This window comes from Peromyscus maniculatus, chromosome 8 (assembly GCF_049852395.1).
Source record: "Peromyscus maniculatus bairdii isolate BWxNUB_F1_BW_parent chromosome 8, HU_Pman_BW_mat_3.1, whole genome shotgun sequence".
Taxonomy (NCBI): domain Eukaryota; kingdom Metazoa; phylum Chordata; class Mammalia; order Rodentia; family Cricetidae; genus Peromyscus; species Peromyscus maniculatus.
In genome coordinates, this window is record NC_134859.1 from 11,104,604 (window position 1) to 11,119,486 (window position 14,883).

The following is a 14,883-nucleotide window of genomic DNA, read 5'->3' on the forward strand; positions in this document are numbered from 1 at the left end:
TTGGCCTGAACAAACAGCCTGCACAGACATAGGGACAGGCACTTCAGCAGCAGCAGAAGGGACTCCCACGCTACAAACTGACTTAACACAGGTAAGGAAGGATAAAAAATGTGGCTTTCCAAAAGTGTTCTTCCTACATACGGGAAAGTGGTCTCCCCCAGGCCTCAAACTGAACCTTATTTAAGTAGAAAAATAGAGCTCAAAACTCAAACTTAATGACTTGTGTTCATCTGCCTGTTGGGCATGCGTGGCTGAGCCCCATGACACACCGGCAGCGCTAGCATCAGGGATTCCGTGCCTTAAGACAGATTTCTTTCATATTAAAGACCCTTTTCTTCTAGTTGTAAAGATCTGTTTTGATCTGAAGGGCAAAAACTCCTTAGCATATTCTATTACCGTGTACACATTTCCAAACAACATGAATTCTTGCAAATGGAATAAGGATCTATCAAGTTGACTGAACTGCCAAGACTCTTGTGAAAAGAGGGAAAAGAAGATCTTTGTGTCCCTTTCAGGAGGGAAAGATAGTTCATGAAGTATAATTTCTGGGTTCTAGATGGATAGTTTGGGCACACGGTCAGGATTTTTCGGACTAGAGATATCCCAGAACATTGGGATCATTTGGATTCCACATTTGGGGCACACAGAACCTGAAAAGATGAAGGGAAGGCCACCTGATGGAAGAGCTACAGCCAGGAGCCCTTCTTACAGTCCCATCTCCCCAGCAGCAGAAGCGAGCAGACGTCCAGTCCTGAGCGCCCAGGAGCGCTGGGCAGCTGCTCTGATTCTGCACGTAGAGGCAGAGCACCAAGTCTGCATCCGAGGCAGTGAAGATGACCACCAGCCCTGGAAGGTCCTCCTCAAGGAGAGTTTGCAAAATACCAGTGGTCTGCTCTGCATCCTTGTGTCAGTTTCTGCAGTGCACCTCAGTGCCTTGGACGGTGACATTGCTTCGTGGCCTCGGTGACACTGTCTGCCTAACGCGGGCTTCTCCATTGACTGGAACCTTCGCAACATCTGTTTACTTCCCCTCAGCAGCTGCTGTTTCTGTGTCAGTGGTTACTTCATGGAGGAAAGGAAACTCCTTGTGGATTTATGACCCTGTGCCCTGAGGAGGCCTACCGTAAGGTGGTGACACTCAAAACGTGTTCCCTTGTGCAGTAATTCTCAGGATGAACACAGGTGTGAGATGCAAAAGGAACTCTGGTCTGGTTGACTTGTGAAATTCTGAGTCAGACAACCCAGACAGGGTCTCTCTGACCTCAGAGAGCTGCATTAGTGGCCGTTGCTCCCTGCCCCAAGAACTGAGAAATCAGAGAGGTATTTGGGAGGCAGTCCTGCTATATAACCCAAACCAGCCTCAAATCCTCCTGCCTCAGCCTCCCAAGTGCTGAGAGGAAAGGCTTGTGACCGTACATTTGACCCTGTTTCCCACAACTATAAGTCAGAAAATATTTTTTAAAGAAAATTTGAAGCCCATGAGCTGGCTCACCAAGTAAAGGTGCCTGCCACCAAACCTGACAAACTAAGTTCTGTCCCCAGGCCCTCGTGGTGGAAAGAGAAAACTGACTCCCACAAGTTACCCTGATTTCCACATGCATGCCACAACATGCATACAACATAAACAAACAAAAATGGAATAAGGAAATCATGTATAATAGTTGAAGTAGAAAGATATACATAATATCCTTTAATGAAGTTATCAGCCATGCAGTGCCATTTGTAAGTGAAATTTCCCCAAATACTAAATATTATTTCCACAACATAGTAACCCTCTTCTTTCTTACAGTCTACTGAAACTAATCTATATGGATTTTTTTTTTCTCTTTCTTTTTAAGATAGGGTCTCATGCAGCCCAGGCTGGCCCAGAATTATGCTTGTGCTTCTGGGATTATAAGCCTGGACTTCCAGGCTCGGCTGAAGCTAATCTATCCTTCACTTGGATTTTTTTTTAACCAACCTTAGTTTTTAAGTCCAAAAGTCCTGTAGGGCTGAGGAACTAAATGAAAAGTTCGGTAATTCGGTGTTCTTTGATTTTATATAAGATGGCTTTGAGCTCTCGTGTGTGAGTTTCCAGTTGTTTGTTCACAGTTTTGCCTCCAGTGTTCGTGTACGGCTTCCTGTTCTCAGGCTGGTGGGGCCTTTCTTCTCTGTGGCAAGCGCTGCTTTGTGCTTTCCTCCAAGGATTCGTTTCTGTTTACCTCTTAATATTTTCTCGGCAGAAATCATCGGCTTTGAAAGTGCTCCTGCTCATACCTAGTCCATTTTTTTTTAAGTGACGAAGTCCTCACCATAGATGACATAGTTAGCCTGATGTCTTCTTCCCAACACGGAGCACCCGGTGTGTGGTGGTTAGGTCAGGTGGTTTTCTTTTCGTGTTTTGCTTGGGCTCATAGCTCCTCCGTGGCTTTCTAACTGACTCTGTGTTGGTGGGCCTCTTCTCTTCTCTCCTTGGCTTCCTCTTGTGTAAAATGGAACTTGTTGTCCATGTGTCATGGGTGTTTCTGAGGAGGAAAAGCTTGAGATACAAAGAGCTTGGAAAACTCAGTGATGTTTGTTGTCCAGAGTCATGCTTGCCAGCCAGCCATGTCCAACATGGCAGTCAAGTGAGGATGCTTCTTCTAGTGCCAGGACACATTGCTAACTGATCAGTAATGTGGTATTTTATTTGTACTGAAATGTGATTTTATTTGTATGTTTCTAAATAAAGTTGCTTGGGGTCACAGCTATTAGAGCCATAGCAAGAGTGTGGCGGTGGTGGCGCACACCTTTAATCTCAATACCATAAAAGACCTGAAAGTCTCTACAGACAGGCAGTGACGAGGCAGTCATGTGTTTGGGTTTACAACCAATGAGAAGTCAGAACAGAAAGACTATATAAAGACAAACACACATTAAGTAGCTCTCTTTCGGAGAGGTCTCTCGGCTTAAGAGGCTAGCTGCAGGGTAAGGCTCTTAGCTCTGATCTCTTGGCTTTCTTCTTTGCATTGGTTCTGTGTTTCTTATTTATTAAGAGGGTTGGTTACATCTACACTCATGGATGTTTCTATCCCCCAAAGAGGCTTCCCTGTTCCCTCCTGTGGCAGTTATGAAAAGGGACAGGTGTTGACTTCAAAATGATTTATCTTGCAATAGGCAATAGCCTGGAACAAAAACAAACAAAAAAACAGCAACCCTACGTTATAACTCTGTGTCATGTGTTCTGACCAGAATTAGGGTGTATACATTGAAACATATCAGAAACAAATGAAAACATGTCCATGTGTGTTAGAGGAACATGGTTTTCCCTTCAAAGCTCATGTCCACCAGGGGGAGGGGAAAGGTGAAGTGTGCTCTCGGTGAGTTTCCAAGGATTCTCAGGTTACCCAGGCAACAGCCAGCAAACTCCTTCGCCATAGGTGTGCTACTTCAGGGATTGTAGCATTCCCTTTATTGTGTGTGTACCAGCAGAGCCGCTCAGGAGAACCAAGACAGCGGTGACAGCGGCGTGGATCATTTCAGGTGATCGATCGGGAGCCAGCAGGTCAAAGTCCTGGGATTATTCACAGGCCCTCTTTGTAACAGGAAAGGCGGCCAGAGTCAAACCCCATGGTGATCAGGGGCCAGGAACTCTTGAGTCAGACCCCCATGTCCACAAACTGTCTGTCTTCAGAAGGCTTCTTTGTGTGAGAGCTTGTGTGTGTGTGTGGTGTATACATGTGTATACATATGTATACAAATGTGTGTTCTTGTGTGTGCATGCGTGACAGCCAGGGCAGGATATTGGTTGTCCTGCTCTATCGCTTTCCATCTCATTCCCTTGAGACCTTGAGGGTCTCTCGGTTGTACCTGGTGCACAAGGTTTGTTTTTGGCTAGGCTGTCTGTCCAGTAGTCCCCAGCAATCTCCAGTCTCTGTCTCTGCTCTGGCACCAGGATTACAGGCTTCTGTTCACTCTTAGCTTTTTCACTCTAGATACTTGGGTCTGGGTGGAAGTACTCATGCTTGTGCAGTAAGTGTTCTTGGTACTTCTCAGCACCAGAAGGTTCTGTGTGGTCAAGAGGGTTTCCTGAGCTCGTCCATGGCAAGACTGCAGACCTGACTGCCTCTCTGTGTCTTTAGCACACAAACACTTCTAAATCATAGCTGTTGTCATTTTGACAGTGAATACTCTCTAACATGCCCACCAGCCTTACCCACAGTGAGCCATGCCTCCCCAGGTGTGTAGGAAAGTCTCTTGTCTGGGTTGGTGGGGGTTCTTGGCAATGATGGAGATGCCAGCAGCTACAGGGGAGAGACTGACATTTTGGTGAGTGGGGAAAGTTCCACAGGTGTGTCAGTGCTCAGCAAAAGCTGGGTTATGAGATGATTCAATTCAGATTGAAATCAGGTGGAGAAGCAGTCAAAGGAAACTTCCTGCGGGTGTAGAGAAGGAAGGAGACACTCCATTGTGTAGTTGATGCCTTGGGCTACAAAGGAGCCTCCAGACTGAACAGGGTGTTGAGACAGGAGAAGATCTCTCCCAGGGAGGGTGGGTTTTTCTGAAATTTTTAAATTTTCATTTGTTCTAAACTTTTTTTTTTGTTTTTGTTTTTGTTTTTTTCAGGACAGGGTTTCTCTGTTTAATAGTCCTGGCTGTCCTGGAACTCACTCTAGACCAGGCTGGCCTCAAACTCACAGAGATCCACCTGCCTCTGCCTCCGGAGTGCTGGGATTAAAGGTGTGCACCACCACTCTTGGCTTTTGTCCTAAAACTTTTAATTAAGAAAATCTCCCCAAAGGAAAGTGGCTGAGACAGAAGAAGACTGTCAAAGAGCCCCGTTTTCAGAGTCCATTGAAACGACCTGCTGCAGGCCTGGGTCCCTCTGGAACCACCCGGCTAAGAAGTCCCTGAGACGGCAGCTGCCCGTTACCACGGTGTCCCCCAGAGCAGACGTCACCAATCCATCAGTTCCCTCCATATAGCCAAAATGTGCTCTTAAAGCTCTTCTAACGAAGGGTTTGTGAAGTCAGTACCTCAGGGGTAGAGCTGGCATACAAAATGAAACTGCTTTGAAGCTGTGTGTGGTAGCATGTCTATAATCCCAACACTCAGGATGTAGAAGCAGGATGATTACAACTTCAGAGACAACCTGAACTTGACTGTGTGATGAGTTTAAGGACACCCAGAGCTACACAGTGAGACCATGTATTAAAAAAAATACTTATTTTACTTTAATTGTGTGTGTGTGTCTGTCTGTCTATCTGTCTGTCTGTGTCTGTGTCTGTGTATCTATGTTGGTATATGCTCACATTTGTATGGAGGCCAGAAGAGGGTGTCAGATCCCTTGGGACTGGAGTTACAGGTGTTTGTGAGCCTCCTGACATTAGTGTTGGGATCTGAACTCTGATCTTCATGATTGAGTACCAAGTGCTCTTAACCACTGAGCCATCTCTGCAGCCCTGAGACCATGTCTTAAAAAAAAAAAAAAAAAAGAAAGCTGCTCTTGAAATATTCTGACATACTTTATATGTGCGTCCTCTGTTTGCCCTTATAGTAATATATTTTAGGTAGACATAACTCTATTTTGTGAAGGAGGCTTGGCCTCCACCTATTAGGTGGTAGAACCAGGACCACTGTTTCAGGGTGGTGGCGATGTCAATGGCTTTAACCACGGAACCGTGTGGTTCTTCTCCAGTCTTAATGTTTGAAAGTTGTCAGACAATAGCTGTTTACTGTTTCACCCTCTGTTTCAAGATCTTTGAACCTAGAGGTTTGACTCAAAGTAATGCCCTTCAAACCGTAAGGTCAACCTGACCCCACTAACTAAGCTGTTGCCTTCCCTTCCTTAGTCAACTAGGGTTAGTGAAATGTCCAGTGCGCCCCCTGGAGGAGCAAGCCAACCACTGCACTAGTACAATGCAGGGTCTCCCACGCTTCTGAACAGCTCTGTCCAGAACTAGGTGTATCTCTTGGGCCCTTTTACTTCATTCCTCCATTGAGGGCTCAGAGGGTCACTTGTGCTGGATATTGGATAATGTGTTTGTGCGTGTGTGCGTGAGCATGTGTGTAGACTAGAGGTATCTCCTTCAGTCACTCCCCGTCTTAGTGACAGTCAGTCTCACTGAACCTGGAGCTCCCGGATTCATCTAAATCAGCTAGCCAGCAAAGACGAGGGATTGCCGGGCGGTGGTGGTGCCCGCCTTTAAGAATATAAGGTGACTTTACCTGTGAGCTAGTATATTTGTTCAGATATGCTAATTAATGCACCATAGCTGCTTTTGGCACATGTACTTCCATCTTTCAGATGAATATGGATGTTCATTCTCCATTATGTCAGATTCCCAAGCTATGCAACTCCTTAGGATCTTTATGCTTTTATTTCATACAGCAGTGATCAGTGACCTCAGTTTGGATGTGAACTTGGGTCATACTCTTGCTCTTAGGCTATGAAGTATTATGTATTTTTAATTTCCCAGTAATATCTAGTCTTCATAATTGATCCCAGTGTTTAATAGTTCTCACTGAGAAGAAATCATCTTCATTGACAACGAGCCATTGCCGTCCCAGTGACAGTGCCTAGGCCGCTGTGTCACGTTAACAATAGTAGTAACTCTTCAGGACATAGTGAATTTTGGGAACTGTGCTAGGCTGTACAGATTTAATCCTTTAAAGTGGTGGGCGATGGTGATGCACATCTTTAATCCCTGCACTTGGGAGGCAGAGGTAGGTGGATCTCTGTGAGTTCGAGGCCAGCCTGGGCTACAGAGAGAGATCCAGGCCAGCCAAAGCCACACAGAGAAACCTGTCTTGAAAGAAAAAAAAAAGTCTCTCCAAGAAAAGTTTCACCTTTGTCTTTAGTGAGGAGTCATCAGGGTAGTGAGTAATTGAGCTGAGGCCCGAAGCTCCTGGATATGGGAATGACAGACTTCCCCCTCCTCCCCTGCCTGTACTGAGTCTTACCTTTGTTTTCCTTGGAGTTTCTGGATCTGCAAACACATGTCCCTAGTTTTCAGCCAAACTTAGGCTGTATCTGCCCATCACGGAGAGCTGGTAAACCACAGCTTTGTGACTGTTCAAGAACGAGCTGGTGGTCAGTTTGCTCACTAGTTATCACTTTAAGATGTGATTCATATAACATAAAGCCAACCTTTTAATCACGTACAGTTCAGTTTACAGGATATTTTCAAGGTAGGATCGCCATCGCCATGTTATTTCAGAACATCTTCATTACTCCTTTAAAAAAAAAAAAAGCCTGTCTTACTCCAGTTAACTGATGTAACAAAATCCATCCACTGATGACATGCACAATAGGAATTTGTCTGTGTGCTGGAGAGATGGCTCAGTGGTTAAGTTCTTTCTCCATGTGGTTTTGGTGCCTGTCCTGGAACTCACTCTGTAGACCAGGCTGGCCTCGAACTCACAGAGATCCGCCTGCCTCTGCCTCCCAAGTGCTGGGATTAAAGGAGTTCTTACAGAGGACCTGGGTTTAATTCCTAGATCCCAAGTTGGGCAGATCACAACTGGCTTCCTCTAACACCTGCTCACATGTGCACATACCCACACACAAACACATATAAGCATAATTAAAAATAAATATAAAAATTTTTTTAAAGTTGTCATTCACTGTTCTGGAAATCAATTCATTTGATGTCCAGTGAGGACATGATCCTGGTTCATAGATATATGTATGGCCCCTTCTCACAGACCGGGAGTGAATGACCAGGAATTAATTGATTCTTTTGATGAAGGCGGAGCATGGGCCCCATTACTTAATCGCCGACCACAGGCCCTGCCTCCTATTGCCATCACTGTAGGAATTATGCTGAGAGGCGCACACAAACATTCAGCATAGCCAATAGTTGTTAGCAGTCGCTGCTTTTCCTTCACTCCTAACACTGTCAGTCGGCTTTCTTTCTCCAGAACTACCTTTCCTGGGCATTCATGACTTCTCAGATGGAGTCACGTAGTGTATCTCTCCTGACCCCCAGCATCTGATCTGTATTGTTGTTTGCTGGTGAGCTGGCCTAAAACGCTTTATGTAATTGTATAGACTGGGCCGGCTTTGAATTTGTGACAGTCCTCCTGTCTCTGCCGCCCACGTTCTGGGATTACAGGTGTTCACCACCATGCCTGGCCTTTTTTTTTTTTTTTTTTTTTCAATAAGCATGATGGAAGGCACCCAGGTATAGAGTCCTACAACACACTTCAGAAGCTTCAGAGGTAGCCTGGGGCCAGACTCAGGAATGGCAGCAAATGCGTTACTCATGGCCACTTGGGAAACAAATGAAGGACGGTTGAGTGCTCAGCCCGGACAAGACATTCTAACACCCTTCGTAAACCTCAGGGGACATCATGGAAGATGAGGCAGAAGGAATCTGAGAGCTGAAAGATGAGGAGGGGGCTGCAACATGTCCTTTTCTAGGACACAGCTATTGCAGCCATGGACTCTGCAGCTCAGTTCCTGGCACTGGACAGGCACAGTGTTGGCCTTGTCAGCAGTCGGTAATGGACGGGGCGGGGCTCACAGGGCTCTGTCCCTCTGTCCCAGCTGATCTTACTGGCTTACTGACAGATTCTGGAAGAGGGCGAGTCATTGTCTGTCTACTGATAAACCCACCGTTCCAAACCCGTGGTCACACAGATGGTTCCAGATAAACTCAGTGGGTCACAACCCAAAGCAAAAAGGCGGGAACATGGGGGAGAGATTGTAGGAAGGAGGAGGGGGAACTAACGAGGGGGAGGGAGATGAGAAAGAGTGAGGCTGAGAGTAATCAGGGTATACTAGATACACATGTGAAATTGTTAAAAAAGCATAGTGTGTCAAGGGTTTGTGTGTGTGAAAGCAGGTGTCAGGACTTTGGTTTGTTATGGCTGAGTGATGTCCCCTTGTACGAATGATCCATCAAAGTCATAGGGTCTTTGCATTTCCTTTGGCTGTGCGGCCCTGAGTTCATGTGTAGGTTTTTGTTTTCCTTTTCATACTGCCAGTTTGTTCTCAGGTCTTCCTGAATCCGTGTGGCTCAGTCAGCTCCCACTCACTTCCATCAATTCTGTGTGAGTGCAGGCTGTAATGACACCCCTGGAATGTCTGAACCCTGTGTCATGGAGATATTTTGTAAATCTGTTCTTCTGGCCTGTGTTTCCTCTCAGACTTGCCCTTCATGTGGAATCACATTTGCTCCCAAATCTGAAGCTGGTGCAGAAGGAGGAGCTGTGCAAAATGGCTGTCAAGACGAGCCTCTGGCCGGCACCAAGGTAACAAGCTCATGGCTGTTGTTCCTGTCACTGCCTCTCCTGGCGCATCCACCTAAGGTGACATTCCTGTCTCGTCAACTTCTTAGTTCTGAGAATAGCTCCTCTTAGGTAATAGCATTCCGCACCTTCTAGGTGTGGGTCTGACTAGACCGATAGATAAAATGATGGAGGGGCTGGGGGCACAGCTCAGTAGGGAGGGTGGAGGATGTGTTTTGCATGCGCAAGGCCCTAGATTTGATCCCCAGCACTGAAGAACAATCAAAGAACAACCAAAACAGGCTGGCCAGTTAGAGCCAACCCATGGAAAGTAGAACCGGATGAGATTCCTAGGGGCAGCCGGTTCAAAAGGCTTGGGTTACAGGGCTGTGGGCTGGGCTTTATTCAGTAGAATGCAGAGGTGCCGAGGGGACACAACACCTCCTCAGGAAAGAGATGCACCCTAGGAAGAGGCTCCTGGGGCAGAGCTAACAGCCTGGAGGCTCCTGGAGCCAAGGCTTTGAGACCAGGGCAGGACTGGAGTGGAAGGCAGAGTGAAGCCTGAACAAAGAGCTTCAGGAAGGCTTTGGAAACTGCCTCCTTGGGAGACCCCTCTGCGTTCTACATCTGCCAGTATCTGCAAGGGACTCAGATGGAGCATTTCTCATAGCCAGAGGCTCCCCAAACTAAGTCCTGTTCATCCTTCATCCAGAAGCCTGGGCATTTCCTTCCCTGGCACCTTCCTTGAACCTTCTCAGGGAACCCATTGACCTTCCCTATAGCCCTCTTCTCCATTAAACTTGTCTTCACATCGTGGATGTTCTAAGACCTCTTTTATCTGGCTGCCGAACACCCAGACATGCCCTGTCCCAAAGCAGGGCCTCAGGAGAAGCAGGGTTAGGGGAGAAGTGGAATGTTGGGTGGGAATAAATTCACAGTCCTGGGTGTGGAGGCTCCAGCATGCTGGGGGCTGGGTAAGAACCAGCGTATGCTCCTGGCCACTCCTTCACTCTCCCCGCTCCTTCCTCTGTCTCGAGGCAGGCTTCTGGAGGACCCAACTCCAAAACCCAGAACGGACTCCTGAGCCCTCCTCCAGAGGAGAAGCTCACCAACAGCCAGACCTCCCTGTGTGAGATCCTGCAGGAGAAGGGACGGTGGGCAGGTGTGAGCTTGGACCAGTCAGCCCTCCTCCCGCTGAGGTTCAAGAACATCCGTGAGAAAACTGATGCCCACTTTGTAGATGTCATCAAAGAAGACAGGTAAGACCCCCACAGCCTGTGATGGTGGCAGTCTGGTGGAGTTGTGGATGGTGACAGTCTGGTGGAGTTGTGGATGGTGACAGTCTGGTGGAGTTGTGGATGGTGGCAGTCTGGTGGAGTTGTGGATGGTGACACTCTGGTGGAGTTGTGAGTGGTGACAGTCTGGTGGAGTTGTGAGTGGTGACAGTCTGGTGGAGTTGTGTCCTTTCTCTGAGTTGCCTCATCCATGTGTTTGCCCTCTGTTGTCATTATATTACTTTATTTTTATCCTGAGGTAATTTGAAACTTGAAATTCACTATATACCCTGCCTGATCCACCAACTTGTAGCATTTTATCTTCTTTATTATTATTCTATTTCTTTAGTGTGAGCCCCTGTATGCAAGTATAATACACATTGGAGGTCAGTTCAAGGACCAAATGCAGGTTGTCAGGCTTGGTGGCAGATAGATCCCTTTACCTGCCGAGCTGTCTCACCGCCCCTGGTTTTTTAATTAATTGTTTTGAGCGACATAGAAAGAAATATGTTTTGTGATATTTTTGTCATTATACTTTGTTTGTATTTGCCCTCCCCCAACCTTTTGGTCTCACTGTGTGGCCCTGGTTGGCCTTGACCTTGCATCAGTCCTTCTGCTGTGGCAGACATGTGTGCCGCCACACCGTCTGTATTTATTTTATCATTCATCTTTTCTCTCCCTCCCACTGTTCCCTCTCCCTTCCTTTCCTCTTTTTATGTTTTTGTTTTAACCATTTGACAAGTCTGTTGGATACAGTTCGGTCATTGCCTCTTCATAAGGCAATTCCTAAAAATAAGGATGTTGTTTTACATACATCAAATGTAAGAAGTTTAGGGATATTCTCTCTAGCCTTAAATCCATTGCCAAAATTTGACAATATTGCAGATTGTCAAATGATCTGTCACATCTTTGGTGGCACTTTCTCCCTCTAGCCCAGGATCTCACCCAGGCTCACATGTTGCATCTTTTACTGGTCAATCCTCTAGAGTCTTTTTGCATCTGAGGCAGTCCCTTGTCTGTCTTTCTTAGTCTTTCATGATGTTAACATTTGAAAAACTGCCGGGTAGTGGTGGCTCACACCTTTAATCCCAGCACTCGGGAGGCAGAGGCAGGTGGATCTTTGTGAGTTCGAGGCCAGCCTGGTCTACAGAGCAAGATCCAGGAAAGGCGCAAAGCTACACAGAGAAACCCTGTCTCAGAAAAAAAAAAAAAAAAAAAAGAAAAGAAAAGAAAAACTTACAGGCCGACCCTTTTACAGAAAGACTTGGATGTTGAATTTTGTGAATTTCCCTACCAGCCTGCTGGAAACGTTCTGCGCCCCTGGCCAGGCCTAACGGAGTGATGTTGGTCTCGTCCTTCTCCCCATGTCATGTCCAGAGGGTGTGACGCCCATTGGCCCTTAACATGTGATAGGCATCTGGACTGGGTGAGCCATCACCAGTTTCTCCAAACTATTATTATTTTCTCATTAAGACTAATAGGCAATCGTGGGAAGATCTCAGAATTATCCTACTTCTTGTCAGACTTCCTTGGAGTTAACATCTGTTGATGAGTCTTGCCTGAAGCCATCCTGGCTATGGTTGTTCAAGTGGTGAGTTCCATCTGCAGCATGCTGCCCTTGGTGTTCAGGGGCCACTGTAAAGAGGTCCCCTCCCTGTTCCTACTTTATCCGCCATCATTAACTTGAACTCATGCACCCCTGTTCTGTCCCAGCTTTGTGCTTACCACACTCAAAAGCTTGAATCTAGCCAGTGACCCCCTTCAAACTGGTGAGTGGGTCCTTTTGACATGGGCCCTCATTTATTCGACGTGGTCTCTTTAACACAACAGGATGGTCCAAGCTCACTTCATACCTTCCCTGCCCTAGCTCAGGAATGAGCCTTTTCTCCAAGGTTTCCTGGCTCCTTTTCATGATGAATGGTTTTGGGATATTTTACTAGTACTTGATTTAATGCTATGGTCTGAGCACATGCTCTTTGTGATTTCAGTCCTTTCACATAAATTGAGGCTTGTTTTTGTGTTCTCATATATGGCTTGCCATGGTGAAGATATATGCACTTGAAAAGAATATATATTCTGGGTGTGATCAACTCTTAACTATTTTGCATTTTGCAGAATGCTCTGATCTGTAAGCATCAGTTAGGTCCAGATGGTTGACAGTACTGCTCTGATTATCTGTTCACTTGTTTTTGGTTGTTCTATCCCTTATTGAGAAAAGAACATTAGACTCCCCAGTGGTGCTCTGGGAGTTTAGTGGTAGCTAGACACCCAGACCATAGTTTAGTTGTAGCTCCAGGAGTTACAGATTTATACCTGTTCCGGTTTCCATTCTCACTGGTGGTAAACACCATGACCAAAAGCAACTTGGGGAGGAAAGGGTTTATTCACCCTGTACTTCCAGGTCACAATCCATCATTAAGGGAAGTCATGGGAGGAACTCAAAGCAGGAATCTGGAACAGAAACCATAGATGAACATTGCTCACTGGCTCACTCCCAGGCTCATATTTAGCTATCTCTTTTTTATACAGTCCAGGACCACCTGCCCAGGGATGGCACTGCCCACAGTGGCCCGGGCCCTCCCACATCAGTCAGCCTTAAAGACCACAGGCCTTTTGCCAGTCTGATCTGGTAAATCCCTCAGGAAGAGTCCCCCAGATAACTCTGGATTCTCTCAGGTTGACAGCTGAATCTAAACTAGGACTCCATCCTTAGGCCGTGTTTGTTGCTTTGGAATTAGTGTTAAATCACTTCACTTTCCATGAAGAAATAGTGCAGTATGTGCCGGTTAGTAATTACACTCTATTACTGTCCTCTCATTGTTCATGCCCTCACTGTCACATGTGTTCTAGCTGCATGGATTAACAGTCCCTGCCCTCTTACCCCGACTCTCAGTAGTCTTGAGTTCATCTATAAGGATTGCATTTCTTTTGTGTGTGGTTATGTTTTCCAATTCTTTGTAAGCCTAGCAACATTGGATTGTATCAACATTGTGACACTTAGAAAACCTGAATTTCATTGTATCTCTTTGAAGAATACTAAGTTTTTGTCTCAGTGAACAGTTCACTTATCTGAATTCAGATGGTCTTAACTGGGCTCCTTAGAGTCCGCCACTCATGTTCAGTTACCCGCAGTTTTGAGAGTCAGAATTAGATGTGAGGACAATTTATGTACAGGACCTGGTCGTCCTCTTTCCTGTCTCTTTCTTTCTGGGATTTATAACCTCATTATCTGTAGTCTTCCCAGACTGTATTTTCTAACTGGGGGCTAACTTAAATTTTTAAACATTTATTTGTATTTTATTTGTATGAATGTTTTGCCTGCATGTGTATGTTATGTGTGCTCCATGTGTGGAGGTGAGAAGGGGACATCAGATCCTCTGTCACGGGGGTATGGATGACTTTGAGCCACCATGTGGGTTCTGGTGACTGAACCTGGGCCCTCCAGAAGAGCAGTGGGTATTCTTCACAGCAGCGCCATCTCTCCAGCCCCTATTCTCTAGATTTCTAAGCCATTAAGACTGGATTTTAGAGCCAGGCATGGTGATGCAAACCCCAAATCCCAGTACTCGAGGGGGGAGTCTCTCTCCCCTCCCTCCCCTTTCTTTGCTCTCCTCTCTCCTCCTCTCTTTCCCTGCCCCTGCCCAGTCTTATTTATAGCCCATGTCCTTAAACTCTTGGTCTTCCCGCCTTGGCCTTCCGAGTGCTGGGATTACAGGTTTTTCCACTGGAGGATTAGCCAGTGGTCCTAACTCATGTCTGTCTTTAGGAAAAACCAACTGAAGGAAAAGGTGAGACCCTTCCCTGGCTTCCTTCCCTTCCTTCAAGGATGCCTCCTCTTCTTCCAGCTGTCCCAACTACTCCCTTGTGCCCCCAAGCAGCCGTTTTTATATTTTCTGTAAGACCCAGAAGCAGGTACTGCCAGTGTTGATCACAGAAGGGCCAAACGGCTTCCCCAGGGCTGACTCTGCTGCCCGACTGCTGCAGTGCGGGCACCCGGTCCTGCTGCAGTGCGGGCACCCGGTCCCGCTGCTGCAGTGCGGGCACCCGGTCCTGCTGCAGTGCGGGCACCCGGCCCCGCTGCTGCAGTGCGGGCACCCGGCCCCGCTGCTGCAGTGCGGGCACCCGGCCCCGCTGCTGCAGTGCGGGCACCCGGTCCTGCTGCAGTGCGGGCGCCCGGTCCTCCTGCTGTAGTGCGGGCGCCCGGTCCCGATGCTGCAGTGCGGGCACCCGGTCCTGCTGCAGTGCGGGCATCCGGTCCTGCTGCTGCAGTGCGGGCACCCGGTCCTGCTGCAGTGCGGGCACCCGGTCCTGCTGCTGCTGCTGCATTGTCCTTTCCCTCTGTCTGTCGCTGGAAAGGCAGGCAGAGCAACTCGAAGGGACAGACAGACTTCCCTCTCTGGAGTCTGAGAAGATAAGT

General features: G+C 47.1%; 1 protein-coding gene across 2 annotated transcripts in view; it reads left to right on the forward strand.

The window, feature by feature from the left end:
• Adcy9 (adenylate cyclase 9) overlaps nucleotides 1–14,883 on the forward strand; it is a 133,327-nt gene that overhangs the window by 92,552 nt on the left and 25,892 nt on the right. The window contains exons 4-5 of one of the 2 annotated variants that reach the window (XM_006984700.4): nucleotides 9,112–9,216; nucleotides 10,234–10,451. In XM_006984700.4, coding sequence (XP_006984762.2) covers nucleotides 9,112–9,216; nucleotides 10,234–10,451 — 323 coding nt within the window. Of the gene's footprint in view, nucleotides 1–9,111; nucleotides 9,274–10,233; nucleotides 10,452–14,883 lie in introns of both variants that reach the window. The other variant, XM_006984699.4, reaches the window with a different exon arrangement.